This window comes from Camelus ferus, chromosome 28 (genome assembly GCF_009834535.1).
Source record: "Camelus ferus isolate YT-003-E chromosome 28, BCGSAC_Cfer_1.0, whole genome shotgun sequence".
Taxonomy (NCBI): Eukaryota; Metazoa; Chordata; class Mammalia; order Artiodactyla; family Camelidae; genus Camelus; species Camelus ferus.
Window position 1 is genome coordinate 5751067 of NC_045723.1, and position 21732 is coordinate 5772798.

Below are 21732 nucleotides of genomic sequence, written 5' to 3' on the forward strand. Positions count from 1 at the left end.
GACGAAGAGGAATGGTTTATTGAGTCATGTAGCAATGGTGGGTTGTCTTAAAAAAAAAGAAGGAAGCGTCAAGGAGAGAAGCCCAACATGGCAGGGAGACAATTCACTGAGAGGCCAAAGCCTGCGGGTGGGAAGAGGGACGCTTGACTCCAGCAGAGCCTTATTTACAGTATTTACAGTCAGGCCCTGGTCGGGGGCGGAGAGGGGCCCGCCATGGCTGGCTGGGGTGAGGGGGGTGCTCGGGGTCTCTTTGGGAGCTGTGGACTGGGGCGGCGGGGAGCACACTTGGCTTGGCAGGGCTGTCGGGAGAGCAAGGTGGGTCCCCGGCCATCACGCCTGGCTCTGCCTTGGGCCGGGCTGCACCCCACCCCAGGGACCCCCGGGTGCTTTGGAATGTCTGGCTCCGGTTATGCTAGGCTGGTCTGGCTGCCAAGGGGTGGACCCAAGGGAGGAGGGCCCGGGATGCAGCTCCCACATTCACGGCAGCAGGTACAAGGAAGGTGGTGACCACCTTCACCACCAGGGGGAGCTCCTGGGTGGCTGGACCGAGTCCTCAGAAGGTGGCCGAGAGGGAGGTGCAGGCAGGGCCAAGCAAGCTGAGTAGAGGTGGGCACCAGACCCTCAGCTCTGGGGTGGCAGGAGGTGACTCTCAGGGTGGCTAGGGGAGGGAGCGCCTTCGCACCCGCTGTGGCGGTGGGCTGGGTGGAAGCGCTTACAGCCCGGGGCTGCTCGAGCGTGTCCATGATGGAGACACAGGGGCGCCTCTGTGCGGCCCCGAGCCCGCGGTGGGCCCCACGCGCCAAACCTTTCAAGCTCCTCGCTGTCCCCTCTTCTCTCTCTCCACATTCTCCTCCCATTTGGTCTCTTTGGAACGGGATGGTTCTGTGTCCCCGGGACTCCTGCCCCTCATTAAAGAGTCTTGGAGGACAGCGCGGCCTTCTCCAAAGTCGTCCTGTCTCTCACGGTTCATTAAATCCACCACACAGGGAGTGAGCCGCAATGCTGGATTTGTGGTTATTTTTCATGTAATAAATAAAGATTCCTTTGTGTGACTCTCTGGGGCCTGTCCTGGGCTGAGTCCTCCTATGGCTCGGTGGCTCCCGCTGTCCCCATGGCAACTACAGATGGTCAAAGGCCGTGGCGGTGGTGGGCGGCGCGCTCGGCCTTGATGTGGAACTGTAATAATACGGGGAACCTGGACATGTTAAAAAAAAACACACACACACACACAAAAACAACAACACTGCTGGTCAGAAGGGGAAATTGCACCACAGCCTTCCCCTGCGCCTGCTAACCTTTAAGACAGCACAAGTTAATCATTGACCCCTCTGATCTATCTGATCATCAAAGATTAACTCCTCTCTGGCCCTGTTTCCTCCTTCTCTGGCCTCAGCTTTGAGTTTCTGGCCAGGAGAACAGTGGCTTCTTGCCCCTCCCCCCATGACTCCTTTGACCTTCAACACCTTGTACCAGTGAGAGGGCAAGAGAGAGCAGTTCTGTTTGGATCCTTGAAGAACCAAGTACACTGGGGGATCCCTGGGGGCTTCCCCAGCCTTGCCCGAAAGGTGTGAGGTCAGAGAATCTTCTTAGGAGCTGGGGAATTGGATCCTGACTGGTCAAGGGGATGGACATCTGAGGGCCCCACCGGGAGGTTCTGTGCCCTGCCAGGCCAGGCAGCCTGGGAAGGCTCAGTGGGGAGGGCCCGTCTCAGTCTCCTCATTGTTTCTGGCTAAAGTGAACAGAAGGGTGGCTTGAACTCATCTGGCAAACACAGCCCAGGTTCAGGTCCCAAGTTCATTTCTGGAATGTCAGGAGGAAATGGGAGAAATGGGGGAGGGGCCTCAGGAATGGATGGTCCTACCAGGCCTGTCCCGGCGCCCTTGGGGTTGGCTGCACGGCACTGCGGCTCCTCCCTGGCTCAGGTTTGCTCTGAGACCCTCAAGGTCATCCCTCACGGAGACTCCAGCGGGATCCCTCATGTTCCCCATGTACGGGGCTTGGTCTCCTGGGAAGCTTCTTTGCCGCATCCAGACCCAAGGGGGAGAGAGGGGTGAAGGGCTGCTGCCGGGCAGCTCGCTCTCTGGACCTCGATCCTAAAGGCGGTCCACGGCTCCAGCCAACTGCCAGGAATGTGGCGGGACAGAGGACTTCTGGGTAAGGGCTCTCGTGCTGAATCAGGAATCTTTGCGAGCGCCGGTTAATGTGGGCAACAGGATGGCATTCTTTGCAATCAGCACGCTCCCCAGTAGGAGGGCAGCTGGTGCTCCCGGGGGGCCACCCCTGTGTCAGCATTTGTTGTGGTGGGACTAGAAGTCCCTGAGGTAGGGATTCCCCTCCGAGACTTTTCTGGAGCCCACTCTTGCCCTCCCAAGGCCTGAGTTCTGAATCTTACACAGAACAAAGATTTAATAGACATGGCCTTATTTGTTTACTAAGTCTGCAAGTCTGTTTGTTTTGTAGATGAATTCGTAGTGTCCTTTTTTTCTTTTTTTAGATTCCACATATGAGTGATATCATGTGGTATTTTTCTTTCTCTTTCTGGCTTATTTCACTTAGAATGACATTCTCCAGGTCCATCCATGTTGCTGCAAATGGCATGATTTTACTATTTTTTATGGCAGAGTAGTATTCCATTGTGTAAGTTACTGGGGAAAGGGGGTGGGAAGGGATAAATTGGGGAATTTGAGATTTACTATATATAATTTAAAAAACTTTCTTCTGTATAGCACAGGGAGCTATGTTCAATATCTTGTGTAACCTCTAAGGAAAAAAAAATATATGCTTGTATCTGCATGACTGGGACATTGTGCTTGCTGTACAACAGAGATTGACATATTGTAACTGACTGTACTTCAATTAAAAATACATATATAAATTTAAAATAGTCCAACATTAAACAAAAAATAGACATGGCCTGGGGAGGCAGAAGGGAGAATGATGCAGGGGAGCCTCCTGTTTCTGCCCTCCTCCCCTAGACAACCTGGCACCCCGCCTTCCCTCTACCTGCTTGGAATATAGGTAACATCTGTCTCCCCAGGCCCTCCGTCTAAGTGGGGCCTCCCAGCTCTCAAACAACTTTCGGCCCAGCTTTGCACCCCGCCCTCCCCGCCCTGCACAGCAGAGGGCCCCGGTGGCCCCAGACCTGACTTACTCAGCAAGCTGGAGTTGGGGAAGCGCCAGGCCTCGCTGTAGGAGGAGTAGGGGGTGTGGCCATAGGCGTTGCCAGAGTATTCGCTTCCTGTGGGAGGCACACAGGGGAGACACCCGTGAGGCGGATGGCACTCATGTAGAGTTGGGGATGGGGGACAGGGTCTGCAGGACTGGCACTGAGCAAGCCCTGTGGGACAGGTGGAGCCAGGGCAGGGACAGGGGTGCTCAGAATGTCCTTCCATCAGCCCTTCGGGGTGCCCCTCAGTCTGCATCATTTGGGGCAGTGCCTTTTCTGTCAGGGACTGGAGGTACTGCCCAAGCTTAGCCCTCCCGGGAACCCCAGGAGGTAGATGTCATTTTTATGCCCATTTGCCAGATGAAAAAACAGAGGCTTGAGGCTCTGCAGAAGCTCACACAGCCAGAGGGTGCGGTGGAGCTTGGAGACTATGCTGTGACTCCAGGTTCTAACCGCTTCTACCTGCCTGGACCTTTGGTTAAAAAGGCCTTTCCAGGAGGAGCCAATGAGAGTGAGAGGGGTTAGTGGTCATGAAAGGACTCAGTAAGTATAAACTTTTTCGCCTCCCTAAATAGAGTTTGTTAGGGAGGGGTGTGCACGTGGTGGTGGTATGGGTGTGGGGCTGTAGAGGGGGAAGGGAAGAAGACGGGAGGGGCCCTGGAGGGCAGCGACCCCCTGGAGAATCTATATCTGGGAACTTGCTCCGAAGAGTCTGCGGTCCCATTCCCAAGTCTGCCATCTCAAGCAAACTCAGGGCTTGATTTATACAAAACAAATCAGATCACCTCATTGTGTGAATGGATTCTTGGCTTCACCAGAGGAATTCTTTCCCAAAGAAATCACTTAAGAATTCCCTTAAATAGCAACAGCAAAGCCGAGCAGACCACCACAGTTACTGCCGGGACTCAGGATGGAGCTTAAAGTTGGCAAGGCACCTTCCCACACGCCAGGCCCCTTCACTCTCACCACCTCCCCGTGAAGCGCTCATCAGGGCTGCCAACTTAGAGAAGAGGAAACTGGAGCGCAGCACGATTCAGGAGTTTGCCTCAGATCACACAGTTGGGAAATGGCCGAGCAGAAGTTGACCTGAGGGCTCTTAGCTCTAAATTCCAGATCATCCATTTATGCAGTTATGAGACAATTCCATCCACCAAGCTAGGTTCCCGCCAACCCTGAATTCCGGTGAATGTCCACCTCGCCTTCAGGAATCTCATCTGCTGTTGTGGCTCCTGGTCTCCTTTCCAGACTCTGGAAGGGAGGCTTGAAGCTGCCTGGCTCTGGGGCTGGGCTGCCTGGAGTCCAGTCTCCGTTCCTCACTTCCCAACTGGGTAACCTTGGACAAATCACTTAACTCACCTGAGCCTTGGTTTCCTCATCTGTACAATGGGGCACATTATTATCCCTATCTTGTGGGGCTTGGTGAAAATTAAATTAGGTAACACGCATCAAATGCTTAGTAGCACCAGGCTTGGAATATAAGAAGCAGTCAAGAAATGCTAGCTTTGTGAGGTGGGGGTACTGCTCAGCCGTAAAGCATGTGCTTAGCATGTACGAGGCCCTGGGTTCCATCCCCAGTAACGCCACTAAAAAGAGATGCTAGCTTTTATGATTTTCCCATTAGGTAGGTGCTAAAGTAAAGCTCGGAGCCTCATGGCAGTCATCCAACCAGAGTGGAAGCCTGAGTTGGGGTCAGTGGGGGCTGCTTCCCTGCCAGAGAAGTGGCACTTGTGCAGGAGGAATGGGTGTGAGGGGGAGGGGCCTGAAGCAGAGGAAGGCGACTGGGTTCTCGCCTAGGGAGTCAGCAATCGGCAGTAACCCAGGACGTTCCTTAAGGGCGGGGACTAAGTTTAACACAGGTCAGGCACATGAAAAACACACGTAAAAGAAGAGAGAGGAGAAAAGCAAAGGGATTAATAAAAGAAAGTCAACAGAGAAATGATCTAATGCAACCATTCATTTCACAAATGAAGACACTGCTGCCCAGAGACAGGGAGACATCTGTCCAAGGCCACGCACTCCTTTGGAGCCTGCACTTGGCCCTTGGCCCCCAGCGCCTGCCCCGGTGCTCTATTTTGGATCCACAGTGCGACCTGCCCCGTTTGCTGCTGGTGTACCCCACACCTCCCTGGTCTCAGTGCACCCTCGGAGGAAGCCGATTCAGCACTGGCTACAGAGCAAGGGCCCTCGTGCCTTTCCCCGACCCCGCCCAACGCCAACCACAGCTGGCTCCCAAGGACGGGAGGAGAGATGGAAAAGACAGTGTGTTTGCCCTCTCACTGGGCCCCCTCTTCATGCATTCACTCACTTGCTCACTCACTTATTCATTCATTGAACACACACTTACAGAGTACCTACTGCTTCAGTCACACAGAAGTCAGAGCCGGGGATGGGGCTCAGGAAGTGGTACACCCCTGGGGGCGGCATCTTCCCACCATCAGCCCTGACAACCCACCTGCAGCCACAGAAGATGCAGCCATGAGAGGCCCAGCCATCCTCTTTGCTCTGCATCCTACCCCACTCACCCTTCCAAGGATCTGGTCCCCAACATTTATACCTTTTCTCTACTCTTCATCAGTTTCTCCAATTCATCACTCCTTCAGCCAGCAAACGTGCTCTGCTATCTTCTCTTTTAAAAATCCTCTTCTTACTCCACATTGCTCTCCAGCCACCAGCCCTTCTCTGCTCCTTGGTCTCTGTCCTCACCTCTTCATCAGCCTCCAATCAGGCCAATGCTGACCCCCTCAAATCCCCACAACCTCTACCCTGATTGTCCCAATGGCTGAAATTTATGCCCTAGTCAGGATATTCTCTTGACTTCAGACACAGATCATGTACCTACTGATGTATGAAACTGGGTAGCTAGGAGGTGCCTCAACCCTAATATGACCTAGTAGAACTCTTGACTTCCACGTGCCAAATACTCTACTTCTTCCTCTTCTAATTTCCCACAAATACACTTGCCATCACCATCCACGCAGTTTTCCAAGCCCCGACCCCCTAAAGCCAATTCACTAATATGTGCTGTTGGCTTCACCACCAAAATACATCCTCGGTGTCTCTTTCCTCTTCCTTCACTGCCACCTCCCCAGCCCATGCCTCTGTCATGTCTTGCAGGAACTACTGCAACCATCCCTGCCCTAACTGGTCTCGGTGCTTCCTCTTTGGACTGTCTACACTCTGTTTTCCCAGTGGCCTGAGCCATCTGAAAATCTGACCCATCCACTACCAACATCTCCCCACTTTGCAGTACTTTCCCCACTCACTCCCTGTTCTCGGATATACTCAGCCTCTTTCTGGGCGCGATCATGCTAAACTAGTTCCTGCCTTGGGGCCTTTGCACTTGCTGTTCTTTTCAGCTGAGGATGGTCTGCCCCAGCTGTTTATCACTTGGCTGACCGCTCTGAACACCTTCTCAGAGAGGCCTCTCCTGATCACCCAGTCTTAAGTAGTTATCTTCTGCCCCTGTGGCTCTTTATTACATCATCCCATTTTATTGTCTTCCCAGTGCTTATCACTACCTGAAATTATCTTGTTTATTCCTTCGTTGACTTGTTTACTATACTTTTTTTTTTTGCCACTATAAGGTTGTAAGCTCCGTAAATAGAGGGACCTGTCTTGCTCACTGCTCCATCCCCAGCATCTCATACCATAGTTCCTCAACCACTGTTAAGTGAAAAGTGGTGAATGGATGGAAGGATGCAAGGATTGATTGAAAGGGTGGCTGGAAGATGGATGGATGGAGGAAAGGATGGATGTATGCAAAGATGCATGGAAGGATGGATAGAGGCATAGAAGAATGGATAGATGTATGGAAGGATGGATGGATGGATGGATGGAAAGAAGGATGGATAAGGGAAGGATAGACAAATGGATAGATGAATGGATGGAAGGATGGGTTGTGGGATAGAAGGATGGATGGAAAGAAGGATGAAAGAAAGAAGGACAGATGAATGGATGGATGAATGGATGGAAGGATGGATAGATGGATGGGTGGATGGACAGATGGAAGAAAAAATGGATGAAAGAAAGATGAATAGAAGGCTGGATGATAGAAGGATGGACGAATGGATGAGAAGATGCATGGATGTATGGAAAAATGTGTGTAAAGATGAATGGATGGAAAGATGGAGAGAGAGATGGATGGGCCCGTCTATCTGGACCTGTTGGTTCAGCTCCTGAACTGGTAAGAGGGTCATTGACTGTGTTAATGGGGCAGGAACAATGACAACAACAAACAGAAGATGAAGGGACAAGAGAAGTCTGTGCCCAGCTCCCGTTCCTAGGTCACTGTCCCAGAGCCCGTGGTATTATTTCTGGTATGGTGGGAGGCAGTGTGGTATAGTAAAAAGAACCCTAGATTTGAAATCAAAGGAATTGTTTGAACAACCCAGCCCCTTAGTATGGTTATGACCCCAAACACACCACTTTGCTTTTATAAGCTTGTTTCCTTCATCTACATACAACTAAGATAATACCAGTTTCCCAGTCTTGTGGTGAGGATTAAGTGAGAAATAAAGTTATATTCATGAATGGCCAGGCACTCAGAAAGTGCATAATAAATGCTCTCTTCCTTCCTTCCGTAACTGATTAAAGAATGTCACTGGCATGCCTGGCTTTGAGCATTTTGTACGCACCCAACACACAGTAGGTGCTCATTGAAGGTTTATTGATTTTAACGGAAGGAATTCCCATTCAGTCAAAGTGGAGATTGGGACCACTGGTAAAAGATGGACAAATACTTCTCCAAAAAAACATCCCTTAAGAATTCATTTGCACCCTGGAGTTCCTAGGAACCAGGTGATGCATTTAAATAGGACGCATTTTCTGAAAACCGATTTGCATGAAACTTACTGGGAGCCCCGCCACCGTGCAAGGCGAGCCCCCTCTCACAGGTCGCTTGTAGCCCAGGTGGTACCCGTGTCACTTACTTATTTTTTGCACAGCACCCACTCCGGATGAGGTCTTTATGGAAACAACCTGGGGGCCTTCGATGAAGGGCCCAAGCCTTCCAGCTACCTCACAGGTCAGACTCTGGACCCCAGGAACCCCTTGCCCTGGGACTGCCCCCGGGGAGTGATTCATAATTAAGAGAAAAGCCCTGTGCTTTCTGTTTCTTCCTCCTCCTCGAAGCAGGCGGCAGGGGAAAGTGGAGAGGCTGGAGGGGGGATGGGGGGAGCCGGCTGGAGCCTGGGATTTTGATTGAGAGGCCCCATTATCCACACTCTTAAAAAAATAACCGAATCTTTTCCTTTTTTATCTTGACCAATCTCATTTCACGCTCCAGAAGAGGAAGGGAGGGAGGGAGGGAGGGAGTCCGGAGCCAGGAGGGAGAGAGGAGTCAGTATTCTGTATTTTCAACGCTGCATTAAGCACATCGCCACGGTAACCAGGCAGCAACAAGTGCTAGCTCAGCGGGTTCCCGGGGAGCGGAGCCTCCCTCCCTCCCTCGACCCTCCCTCCCCTCCTTCCACCCTGGAGAGCCCGGCCCACCTGCCTCGCGCAGGGCGCCCAGAGTGGGTGGCTGGCAAAGAATGACTGCTGCCAGTGGGGGAGGGAAGCAGAGCTGGGTGAATGCCCTGAGTCTCTGGAGTCAGAACCAGGGGGGCTGGCCCAGGGCTGGCGCGGGGCGGCGGGGGGGGGGGGGGTGACAGGGAGTGGTCACCGATGCCCTGATGCCGAGCCCTTTCCAGAAGCCCCAGGTCCTCAGGCCTCTCTAGGCAGTGGCGACGACTATTCTACCCTCTCCCTCTTTGGGTCCTTCCTAAAAGAGGAAGGTTTTTCTCTTGGTTCCTAAAAGAGGGAGACTCGCCCAGAGAAACTCTCCTGGTCCTCACTTGTCCAGACCTTGACATCCTGGGTGATGATTACACTGATGGACAAAGAAACCCCAACAACTGGCAGGGAGGGTTCCAGGACGGTCCCGGTGGTGATGGAGACATACTCCCGGCTCATCGCACACTCTCTAGTCCCTCTGGAGGACCCAGGCCGAGGGCCCCGCCCATGCGGGGCTGAGCGCACGTGGGGTGTGAAGAAACGCACGTACCAACCACCTCCCTCGTCACCATCATCGCCAACACCGTTCGTGCTCAAATTTTACAGAAAGGGTGAAGTGGGATTCATCAGAGTTAAGTGACTGGGAGACCACAGGGCTGCTTAAAGGCTGGGCTTCTGCTGGGCTCACAGTGTTGTGACGGCCCTCAGAGGGCTCTCCACCAGGACTCACTGAATCCGTGGGAGAAATGACAGAGCTTAGATCTGAACACCAGTCTGTCTCAGCTCCTCCCTTCTCATCGTGGCGAGTGATGGCGGGAGGTGGGGGGGTTGAGCTGGGGAGAGTTAAGGAGCCAGGACTTGCACTGGAGGCTTTTCTCCAGGCATTTACAAGAAGATGCACGCTTGGGTCCATCCTTCAGTGCCCTTCGGGGCACATCCTACGTCTTGTCCCCTCTTGCTCCACCTGTGGCCAACACATCCTCTTTGCAATGCTTCCCCTCCTGCCCAGCCCCTCTCCTTACCTGCCACCATGCCTGCGATGGCGGAAGAGGCATAGCTGCCCTGGCCACTGGTGGGGATGTGGGGTGGGTATCCAGGCAGCGTGGGCCCCACCATCTCTCGCCCTGGAAAAATACAGCAAAGAGTCATCAGGTGGACCACTGTGGGCTCCCGTACTTACTGGCTTGCTCCCCTGAAGCTCAGCAAGCCTTCCCTCTGCCACTCCCACCCTCTCCCAAGCCATTCTTCAAACCAACTTCCTCTCTCCTCCCTCCTCTCCTGAGCCCAAGCTCCTCTCTCTTCTCCAGGACACAGGCTCCACCACGCAGGGAGCACCTGATCTTGCAATCCTGTATTGTTCCCTGTCCTCTAATGATTTGATTTACATGCATCTTATTCATCCATAAAAATGTCGTGGCATTGGAGGGAGGCTGGGGGCCACGTCTTCTGGGTCTTTGTTGTCCCCTGTGGCACCCACACAGCAGCGGGCACAGCTGCCCTAAGTACATACACTGGAGGCCACGGAACTCAGCTCACACCCTTTCAGCCCCAGCTCTGAGGAGATTCAAGAATGAGGCCCTGTGAAGGGATGGCAAAGGTGTGGCCCGTTGGTGCATCACTCCCCTCTTTTGGACCCGTGGCAGACATTGCTAATCGATCACTGCACTCTTTTCCACTGAGCCAGAGCGGGGATTCCTGCTCCTCAATCTGGCCTTTCAGGTGGAAGCAACCTATCAGAATTGCAAGGAACATGAAACATACTGGCTACTCCTGACCTGGAAAGGAGATGTGGGCTGACAGTGTTTACACATGACCATGAACCATGCACATCTGTCCATCCCATTCCTGAAGAGAACCATTTTCAGCCAAACAGACAAACATCTCTCTTTTTGTTTATCTATAATTTGAGGGTGATACCCTTGCCTTGGTGACACTGAGGCTGCTCTGTGAAGTCCTGGTTTCCCTGGCTCTGCCCCTCTTTTACATCAGGGAGTCAAACCTCCCCATTCTGGAGGACTCCCCCCCAACCCCGACCTGGTAAGTTTCTCTCCATCGACCCCATGTGCCACGATCCTTCACCGACGCCCCTCCTTCCATCGCCTCATGTCCTGCAGGTCCAGATTCTCCCTCACCCAAGGATTCTTGGCAAGGTGACAGTCCATCCTGGTCTGCCCAGGTTATGGCCACTGCCCCAGCACATTTGTTAACAATGCCCATTTCATCCTTAAAATGCCCCGTTTTGCATGATGAATTACCTGGTCATCCTAGTTCTTGGTGATGCTTACAGGGTTTCTCAACCTCCGCACCACTGACATTGGGGCCGGAGCATTCTCTGCGTGGGGCTGCCCTGTGCTTTGCAGGATGCTGAGCAGACTCCTGCTGTCTACCCCCTAGATGCCAGCAGCGGTTCCCACCCAGTGTGACAAACTCAAACTGTCTCCAGATATGGTCACATGTCTCCTGGGGTGCGAAATCACCCCTGGATGAGAACCATTGTGTTGGATCATGACTATTTCGCCCAAACGCCTTTACTTGTTCCATATTGGGGGCTGCCTGTTCTCCAAGAACTTACATGGCTCCCTGCCAACCAGCCTACCAAGTCCACTCCCTCCATGACACTGCTTGTCCAAGTTTCCTCCCACCAGTTCCTCCCTGAGGTCCTTCACACATCAGCCCCTTTGGGGGTGCCTTGTAATAATGGATGAGAAGGTACATCCCCAGGAACCCCATAAATTGTCAACACAGCAGTAACTAACTCCTTACCTTTATTTCTAGAGATTCCCTGAAGATAAATCATTTATTCAACAAATACTTACAAATACTGGTACAAGGTACCAGGCATTTTTCTGAGCACTTGGGGATACAGCAGTGAGCAGGAATACTAAGTTAGCAAGGCCAGGCACTAAATCAAGATGGGGATAGACTGGGATGAGCATCTGGAGGGGTCAATAAACAAGACCAGGTGTACTGGACTTCTGCCCTTCCTCTGGAGGGAAGGGTCTGGGAACCAGAGGACCTCGGTCCCCATTCTGCCTCTACAACTAATTTTCCAAGTGTCCTTAGACTAGCCACAAATGTGCCCCAAGCCTCAGTTTCTTCACATGCAAAATGGGGGAAAAATAAGAGTAGCCTTATGCATCTTATTACTATTACCATGATGCTATCATTGTAATTCAGAGCCAGGGTTTCAGGCCACGGGTGCACATTGATTCATGCAATGGACACATTCTCTGTGTCGTTACATGTCAAGGGAACCCTGGTAGAATAAATGTTGTTGGCAATGAGCCATTGGTGTCCATTGTTTAAAAATGTGTGAATGGGAGAGAGGGTGTAGCTCAAGTGGTAGAGCGCCTGCTTAGCATGCATGAGGTCCTGGGTTCAATCCCCAGTTCCTCCTCCAAACAGAAATCAATGAATAAACCTAATACTGGCCCCCCTCCTAGAGAAAATGTGTGAATGTTTTGATGAAAATGAACACCACCCTCTAATTTCCTAATTTGTTGGACTTTTAGTAAAACGTCCAGCTGTGGTTGGTGCTGGACCAAATAGAATGGAACCCGCTGGAATTCGACAGATGGGCTCAGTTCACTTGACACGGGCCTGAACAAAGGAGGGCTTGGAAACACAGGTGAGGAAAGGGAATTTTAGTACATTTGGAAGTCGAGGGAGAAGTATGCAGGAGGCAGACCAAGGTATCCTGCTTTGAAGAATACTGCAATACGAAGAGCTCTCAGCCCCTTTGACCCTTCGATGAAGCACCTGTCCAGGCACTGGAGCCCATGAGAGGCAAGGAGGGGCATGAAGTCTGTGAGGGCAGGAGGAGAAGGGCAGGGGTTGGGGGGCATGGCATGAGCAGGTGATGGGAGAGGCTGGTGGCCAGTTCAAGCCTGATGCCTTCTCCCTCTCCTCTTCCCTCCCTGCCTCCGACAGAGGGAGAGAGAGAGAGAGAGAGAGAAAGAGAGAGAGAGGGAGGGAAAGAGAGAGAGAGGGAGGGAAAGAGAGAGAGACAGAGACGCATTGATCTCCAGGTCCAGGCCAGGCTGTGACCGAGGTAAAAAGTACTTAATTTTTCAGAACTGCATCTTCCTGTCTGTCTCATGAGGAGCTAGGTTAGAAGAGAGACTGTAAGTTGGGTTCACCTTAATACTTGATTGACCGGTAGGGGCTTCCTGGTGCACTGTGCTGAGGATTCTGAAGCTGCACCTCTGTCTACCACGACTGGGGGTGATGCTAAGTCCTGGCTCTCAGGCCATCTACTTGGCGGGCTTGGCTCAGGCGCGCTCCAGGGCTCCCACACTGCCCTTCATTCTGCTGGCCCTGCTGCTTCCTGAGCTTTGCAGCTCTGTGGGCAGAGCACCAGGGCACATGCTCCCCTTAAGCCATAATTTAATTTAATCAGGTTGTCCCCATGGGTCCCATCCCGTAAGAACTCACCCCTAAATTGCTCATGGAAATTGAATGCATCAGCCTCACTCCCCTGTATTCTGAGATTTTAATCTTCGTCTCCCCTGAGTCACCTAATTCTCCCCTAGTGGGACAGAGGTCTCCGAGTCAGATGCTGCAGTGGACTCTTGAAGGCTTCCTCCCGTGAAACTTGGCCCTCTTGAAAAGCCTGCCAAGACTGTCTTCAGGATGGCCTTCACCCAGACCCTGGTACTGTCAACTTTCTTATTAGTCCCACAAAACTCTGCTTCAATTCATTAAATATATAGTTTCTTCCCCAAAAGCCAAGAACCTTGAAACCTTCTTAGAAAGGAAACCACAGAAGCCGTGAGGTGGAGGCACTCCATTATGGCCTAACCATGCCATTTATGGACTTGCTCATTTTTAAGGCTCCTCACCATAGATTTATCTTTGGTTTGTAATTTCATCTCCTCTGCACTCCAATATACTTCCAATATAGTCCAATTTTTAAGCTGATGTAGCCACAGGTCCATGTTGACTGGCTGTGATGTAAGACTCTATTAGAAAACACTGGCACCCCAGAAATATTGGTAAACATTCTAAATATTGGTAGAGCCCAGGACCAGAAAGCCATGACTCGGAGGAATTCTGAGGGTAGAGGTGATTTCAGACAATTTTATCTGCCCCCTTTGATGTCTGCCCTCTATGTGACCTCTTTTCAATTCCTTATCTTGCTGTGATAGCAAGGAGAATTTATGGCAATCCAGAAATCTCTTTGGCAGGACTAAATATAATTTTGCACAAAAGGATGGAGGCGGGTAACGGACTCTTTGATGATAAAACCAGTCAGGGCTTTCTCATCAGCTGAGCTGGAATGAGCCCTGGAACGGCCAGGACAAGGATGGCCTCAACACTGCTCTTGGCTAGTGTGTTGGGACCCCAGACCGGGGCACCTGGAGGGAAATGGCAGGAGTGTTAGGGACAACCCTCCGGTTCCGCAAACCCTGATATTTCTTCTTTCTTGGCTGATTAGGGAGAAGCTGAGACGTAGAAAAAGCCACCCTGGGAATCGCACAAGCAGATCCCCTGGGCTGGGAGAGGACGTGACCCGGGGGAGACCCTAGGAGGCGGGCAAGGACTTGGAAGAAGGCGGCAGGCAAAGTCACTGTGGCTTTGCCCGCTTGCCACTCAGAGGAGGAGAGCTGGGAGGGTGCGTGTAGGCAACGGACTAGGGAATGGAAAGTTACCTAGCCCTCCCACCTCTCCCCTCATCTGCAGCATCACCTCGGAGTCACCTGATCTTGGCTTCCTTTCCTTTCTTTCAAATTCACGTCTTCCTCCCTTGAATAGGTTTCCAGCTCCTAGACTCTGAGATCATTCCCCTCCTAACCTGCTTTCTCCCTGCCCTGTCCTCCCGGCCCGCTCACCGTGGCTCAGCCATGTGGTAGGTATTTAGGTTCAGTCTTGACCAGAGGCAGCAGGTGGACAGTCTTTGAGGAGCCCCAGGCCAACACCTGGGCTCAGCATGGACACCAGCTATTGTGGGCCTTGTGTCTGAGCCACAGGACAGGGCCCGGCTCTGCGAAATGCAGCCCTGACTTGCCTCCTGCTCTTGGCAACCTCCTGGACCCACTCCCTCCAAGCCTGGGCACTGCTCGCTCTTCTCAGAGCCCCTGCCTCTGAGCTGGGCTCCCCAACCTTCCCTGGGGTCACACCCTGCACTTCAGCGTTACCTGGGCCTGGCTCTGGGGGCCACCTGCCTGAAGGACACGCCCATGTCGCCTAGCTGGGTGTCTGCTGCCAGGTACTCTGCCCCACGGTGGGGGATGACCTGCCAGCCCAGCAGCTGGTCTGGAGAGAGGGCATGTCCATTAAAACTAAATGCTCAGAGAAGTTGGAAGCATCGTCCCTGACTTGACTGCATGTTGGCTGGGGTGCTTGCAGGATGACAGCGAGGGGAGAAACTGTGGGGGCTTTGGGGCTGGGGTTTTGCACTGAGCTGTTCCAGCCACACTTCACACCACCTCTCAGGTCTGTGCTCTGATCTGTCCACTTCCCACCACCCTCTGTCCTTCTTTCTCCTCTCTGGCTGGTCCTGCCAAGCCTCTCTGCAGCTCCCACAGTAAGTGAAAAGCTGCTCCCCGTCCCCGCACACTTCACCCACCCCCTCATCCTTGACCTGCCTTACCGCAGCCTCCTGGACCCAGCCTGCCAGGCACACGAGGCAGGCAGCCTTGCCCAGTGACTGGGCCGGTCCACCCTACTGTGGATGTAAGTCTCTTCTGCGCCCCCTCTCCTTCCCCTCCCCATCCCATTTTCTCTGGCTGACATCACTTCACTCAGCTCCCAGATTTTTCCTCTCTAATCACTTTGGTCAAAACAAATGACCCATCTCCGCTGACCTCACCCTCTTTTGAAATTCTGCTCTGAGTCAACATGGCCCTCCTGCCTTCAGATCCTTAAACTGCCGCCTCTCTGCCTACACGCTGGGCTTCCTTTCTGAACCCTTCACCTCTGTGCCCACCTCTTCTAAGAGGACCTCCCTCATTAGATGCAAGGATGCACAGAGGGAAGAAAAATAACCCAGGTGCCAGACAGACGTGAAATGTACATTAAGTTCTAAGAAAGGGTCAATGACCATGAACAAGATGACCCTGTGGTCCCTCTGGGCGGGTAGAGGTCTGGTTCTCCCGTTGCAGTGGTTTTCAAGTCCAAGGGCTTTCAGTGGGCAGAGCCCCTGCTCCAGACGGAGCAGCTCCTCATTTGTCTGGTTTGGATACCTGGCTTCCATCAAAGCTTTCATTTCAGGAGAGTGTGGCGGGGCCCAGCAGGCTTGAAAACCACTGATCCAGAAGGGCTGGCCCACTCCTGGCTTCCTCCGCGGGTCCTGGTTCAAGGCCCCGGGCCCACGTCTGAAGCAGTCTCATCTCTGCGGTGGCCCTTCAGATACAGAAAGCCTGGGACGGGCCTCTGCCCGCCACCCTCACTCCGCCTCGGGCCTTCTGCCCAAGACAAGCACTGTGACTCTTCCAGCAGCTGCTCAGACTCTGGCTGGACAGGCCAATGTCCTTCGGCCAGGGAGACCCAGCTCTGCTGGGGTCTGAGCCCTCACCCAGCCGAGGAACCGTGGTCCTATTCAGGGACCGTGGCCAGGCTCTGCTCCCTCGGCCTGTTGCCCAGCAGTGTAAGGAGAGATGCCCTCCCAATGCCCCTAAGGTGTGTTCTGCTTTAAACGTTTTGAGGTCCCAGAGGTTCCTGACAGAAGTTCCCTGCTCCCCATCTCTCGGGTTGGTGAGTCACTCAGCTTGAGTGCTCTCCAAGGATGCCTCTGCTAAGCTGGGGACAGCAAGAGAGCTACACTATGGAAACCCAACTGGGACTGACCCTCTGTCTTCTTTAGAAATTGGATCCAGAAATTGGCTCCCAAAGCCAATGCCTTTCTCCCTCCAAAGTTTTCTTTTTTTTTTTTTTTCTTCTTTTCTATTTGTTACCAGACCAAGGGTTCACAGCTTTAACAGAGCCTGGCTCCTGGCCTCAGGATTCCTGCTCTTCCATGGCGCCTTGGGGTGAGGTTCTGGAAATCCACAAGGCACCCCACTTCCACCCCGCAGAGTGCCTGCCCCTCCCGTGGCTTCTGGGCCTGGAGAGCCGCATCTGGACACGTCCCAAAGTTGCCAGGGGAATCGGGAATGGGCCGATATGGACAGGACTAGGGGCCAGGGAGGGGGCTGGACGCAAACCAGGGGACTGGCGGCCGGCCCTGAGGACCCCCCTCCCGCCCCCGCGATGGCTGCACGGCCCGGGAGGGACCTCCCTGTCGTACCTGAGAGGAGGGCCTGGCCCGTGAACTGCCCGTACACGGAGGCAGCATGGGGAAAGGCATTGAAGGGCGGGACCGAGGCACCGGCTGGGACCCCGGGGCCGGAGCCGACTTGCTGCAGATCCAAAAAGGCGGAGCTAGATAAAGAGGAAGGGGTGGAGCTAGAACTGGACACCTCGGGGGTTTCCTGCTTTATGGCGAAGGGTGAATGAGGATCTGCCGGAGGGAGGGAGACAACAAGGAGAGAGGGGTGTGAGATGACGGGGTGGGAACATGCACAAACCAAGCCATGAGATGCGGGAGGGGTGCGGCGGCGCGGGGCGGGCTGGCCCGGCTCCTCCCTGAGGCTCGGCGGGGGCGGGAGGGGCTCCGCGGTGTCCCCCGGGCTGGGTGAGGAGCGGGGAGGGCAGCTCCACCTCCCCGCGGTGCCTCTGCAGGCGGAGGAGGGGCGGAGGAGAGAGGGCGAGACCCTCCTGACCCACACGGAGGCCCAGCCAGCACAGCGCCCTCTCCTCTCCAGGCCCAGGACCCTAACACCTTCCTCCTCTCCATCAGCCAGCTCTGCCCTCCGGCCCATCCTCGCAGCGCGGGCCACGCGGCCCAGGGGATTCTGGGCTTCGTACCTGCCACCACGGGGTAGGTCTGGTGAGTTGAGAGGTTGCGCCCCAAGGGTGTATTGGAAGGGGTCAGGGTGGCCTTCCCGTCGTCCAGGGCGCTGTTGAGCAGGGGCAGCGGGTAGAGGCCCTGGGGAACAAAGAGAAGTCAGTGCTCAGTGGCCCTGGGCGGCAGGCCCACCTCGAGACCCCGCCCCCCCAGCGCAGTCTCCCCAGGAAACACTCCCTTCCTCCCTGTCCCCTCTCCTGGCTCATTCTTGACTCCACTCTGGGCTGGTCTCTGACTCACAGTGCCCATGCCCTCAACCGCTGCGCCAAAGGGGCCAACATCACGAGCACATACATTTGCAGAGAGCGAACCTTAGACTTTGCCTGTGCTGGACCCTGATCCATTGTCCCCAACAGCGCTGAGACGTGCGTGAGCCATGTTAATATTTTGTCTGTTTTATATGTTGAGAGCCTAAAGCCCAGAGAGGTAAATGTTCCAGGTGTGTATGAAACAAGGACTAAGCTGTGGATATCAGATCCTTGCCCAGTTGTTGTCGCCGGCAGTGAAGTGGTAGGCCAGATGCCCCCACTGGAATGGGGCTTTCTTTCCTCTCTTTCTCTACATCCAAGCAAATATAAAAGTGCAGATTTAGCCTGAATGTGACACTTGGGGTTAACATTGTTTAAAAATCTCTTTATCAGGTACCTGAGGGTTTTCTTCCTTAAGACCTCATTTTATCTTATCTTATTATTATTTTTTTCAAAGCTAGAGACTTATTGTTAAGACCCCATTGAGATTCCACCCAGCCTTCCCTGATATGAGCAGGGCCACCTCCTAAGATGCTCCGTCAAGAAGAACTTGTTCTGTTAAAGGCAAGATTATACCACCCTTCACCATGACTCCCTCCCACCAGGAGATGAGACTGAACACACCTGCTCCCCACATGTGGGTCACACATGTCACCAATGGGCTATGGGAACCAGTGTGCAAAACTGAATTCGAGGAAAGCTCCGTGGTTACATAACAGCTCCTCTGAAGGCCATCATTTTCAACAGTTTCCATCGATCCGGGTTCTCTGAGGAGCCACAGCACATTCCGGCTGCATGCCCGGCACTTTGGGAAGTTGCAGTCAATTCTGGAGGCCACGAGGGCATCGTCAGCATTTAGCGGCAATTACTGGCAAAGCGGTGCTCTGGTTCCATGCCTTCCGAGGGGGTCTGCTTCTAGGCAGGGTGGAGTGGCTTAGAGCCTGGCTTAATTAAATTGAACCAAATGCCTAACTTTTAGAGAGTGTAAGAAAAGTTTAAAATGCTTTCTGGATGTGTTGATTTGATACCAAATACCTTCTCAAAATCCTACAGCTTTCAAAAATCTAGGCGATTCAGTGGGGAAAAACAAAAAACCCACCTATCTAGTCAGATACTTTGCTGATGTTACACTGAATGGCTTAAACATCCCAGTAATGACTGGATTTCTTACTGCAATTGAACTTGGCTTGCGGTGCAGAGGGCACAGTGCTTTAGGACTCAGGCCAGTTTGAACCCTGGTTCTGCAATGACCAGCCAAGTAGCTTTAGTCTCTTTGACATCTCTGAGCCTTGATTTTCTCACCTGTATAATGGGGATCGTAGAATCTACTTCCTGAGGCTGTTGCAAAGATTGAGTGAGGTTTTATAAACCTACATTAAACGCTTAGCACAGAATGCTTGGTAACAACACATGCTCAGTAACTTGTTATTTTAGAGTTATGGGAAGAGTCATAAGCTGTCCAATTTGGTGTCTGCTGTCATAACCGTTACATCCTGTCGAGCTGCTTCTTGGTGCATTGTAAAACGGAGGAATGAGAGCTGCGTAGACTCGTAAGTATGCCTGGTAGTAAAGTAGCAACGAGGAGTGAGGCCGCTGGGCATTGCTATTGAGTGCTTTGTCCCCTGTTGGTTTTACAGAAGAGATGACCATGTCTTTGCCGCATGCTGAGGTCAAATGTGAAGACCTGTGCTTCTCGCTCTCCTGGCCAGAGGGCCTTCCTGTGCCCAGGTGAGAGCTCACGGAGTGTTCATGTGGCAGCACTGAGCGTCACCAAGGCGGGAACAGCAAGGGCCTGGACACGAGGAGCCCTGGACACAGGCTGGGTTCTCCCTGTGTCATCCCCCTGACCAAGGAGGGGATGGACGAGCGAGTGGATGATTGGCTGAGGGAAGGAATGAATCAATGGTGGATACGGCTGAACCTCTGTCTCCTCATCTGTAGAGTGAGGTGGGGAGCACTTCTGTGGTTTTCAAACTCTCTCCAGTCTTCAAACAAGGACTTAGATAGAAGCACTGCCTCTCAAGCAGGTGACAGCGGGACCGTCTGAATGAAATCAGGGCTGGCAGGCCTGAGCTCCACAGCCGTTTGCCTCCCCCCGCCCTCTCTACCGTCACTGGCCCTGGGTCATCTCCATTACAAACAGAAAGACTGGGCTTGGGCATCCCCGTGGTCCTTCTAGCCCAAGGCTGTCTCATTGCACGATCCCCCATGTACGTGTACCAGCTCGTGCAGGGTCTTGGGGCTCTTTGTAATGGATCAGGGTCCCTTGGGGGGTTGGGGACAGAACCAGGAAGTAGCTCTGTGACCCAGCGGGTCTCAGCAGCAGGGTTCTCTACCAGGACCTTGGGGTGTGCGGGCTCCCCCCGGCCCACTGCTGTGGCCCTGCTTCCTCCGCGGGGAGCCATGTGCTGACTCCAGGATGCCCAGCCGGGCCCTCTCCCCAGGGCTGCTGACGGCCAGCTTTCCCCGCACCCCTCCTGGTTGCCACAGCCCAGGCTGATAAAATCGCTGACGCAGATTGTCTGCCCAGCTGCGGTGCTGGCGCCGGCCCAGCAGCGCAGACGGCCACTGGCAGTGGTTCAGCCCATTATTGGCATCGTCACCATTGTTCTACTCAGATCTTAAAGGTGTACGCCTCCCTCCTGGGTCAAATGACAGCATGAGCCGGGAGAGGTGAGCAGACACCGGCCTAGTGAGAATCCTCAGCTGCCTGGCCTGGTGGGGTGAGGGGGGAAGACACTGCCTCTCTTGATGGAAAATAATGAACCGAGAGGACAGCAGGCCTGGAAGTTTGGGCAGAGGTTCGGAGTATTCGTTGGGCTCCGGGGAGACCTTTGACAGCTCTGCCAGCTTTTCATAGAAGCCAACCCACTGTAAGGCATTTCACTTGTCCTGAGCACTGGAAATAAAACTTTCCTGTACCTTCCAGTTTATTGTGCTCAATTTCTCAACATGTTCACTCAATATGCCTTTATCGAGCATCTGTTAGAAGCGGGGCACAATGTTAAGTTCTAAGATAAAAAAAGATGCCTCAAGGTGCTGCCCTGTCCTTAAGAAGTCTGCTGTGTCTTTACACCTATGTCCACTAGATAATTAGGGTACCCCCGTGAGCAGTGCCCGGAGCGGCCAGCCGGACATGCAGAAGCACGGACCAGGCAGAGGCAAAGCGAGTCTGAAGGGCAGGGAAGGATTCGTGGACCAGGTGATGCTTGAGCTGTCATAATGGCCGCGCGGTATTTTTCCAGGCAGAGGAGTGGGAGGGAAGGCACTCGGCGAGGAGGGCACACGGTGAGCCAGGGCAGAGAGGTGTGAACGGGAGTGGCGCGGTGGGGAGCGTGAGCAGGGCAGGTGCAGGGGTGGGCAGGCACGGTGGCCCGAGGCGGGGCTGGAGGTGCTGGCTGAGGTCATGGTGTAAAGGCTGGAACTGTGGCTTTATTGTCCTGGGACCTGATTCTGCTGCCGGGAGTGGGGACGAGGGATGGCATGGCTGTTTGTACTGCTCTAAGCTCAGAGTCCATGGGTGAGGAAAGGCCAGCGGGCTGGGAGGAGAAGGAGGAAGAGGCCGGCTTTTGGTGGAATAAAGCACATCACAGGCCTGGAGCCGCAGGAGGCATGTGCCCTGAGCCCATCCTAGCAACTTCTATCTGCTTTGGTGGCAGGACGGCAGGCAGATTTCGGTAGCTTTCAGAGACCACACCTGGCTCTGGCCCCCTGCCTGCCTGTTCACCTCCCGAGCCCCCCGGGCTCCTCACCTGCTCGCCTTTGGTGTGGCTGGGGGAGGCATAGGCCTCCGGGTAGTGCTGCCTCTCAAATGGGCACTCAAGCGGCTCGAGGTGGTGCTGGCTGAAGGCATCCGTGCGGAGGTGCTTGCGGGGCCCGCTGCTGCTGCTCTGGGAGTCGATGCTCAGCCGGCAGCTGTCCTGGTCACCTGGCGGGCA

At 53.7% G+C, this 21732-nt stretch overlaps 1 protein-coding gene and 1 long non-coding RNA gene across 13 annotated transcripts in view; one reads left to right on the top strand and one right to left on the bottom strand.

The window, feature by feature from the left end:
* The window catches only part of PAX8 (paired box 8), a 55436-nt gene continuing 33704 nt past the window's right edge, over window positions 1-21732 (bottom strand). For 3 of the 7 annotated variants that reach the window (XM_032469793.1, XM_032469795.1, XM_032469794.1), the window contains 6 exons: window positions 21547-21722; window positions 17507-17627; window positions 16887-17099; window positions 9682-9783; window positions 3152-3238; window positions 1-1195 (listed from right to left, as the gene is read on the bottom strand). In XM_032469793.1, the coding sequence (XP_032325684.1) occupies window positions 1119-1195; window positions 3152-3238; window positions 9682-9783; window positions 16887-17099; window positions 17507-17627; window positions 21547-21722 (776 nt within the window). In that variant the 3' untranslated portion in view covers window positions 1-1118. The remainder of the gene's footprint in view (window positions 1196-3151; window positions 3239-9681; window positions 9784-16886; window positions 17100-17506; window positions 17628-21546; window positions 21723-21732) is intronic. The other 4 variants (XM_032469798.1, XM_032469797.1, XM_032469800.1 and 1 more) reach the window with 2 other exon arrangements.
* On the top strand, window positions 17020-20722 carry LOC106729445. 6 transcript variants are annotated; one of them, XR_004315894.1, is made up of 3 exons: window positions 17020-17087; window positions 17439-19344; window positions 19432-20722. It is a non-coding gene; the product is annotated as an uncharacterized LOC106729445 (long non-coding RNA). The 6 variants fall into 6 exon arrangements; XR_004315891.1 differs by having other exon boundaries at window positions 17050-17133; window positions 17404-19344; XR_004315895.1 differs by having other exon boundaries at window positions 17061-17133.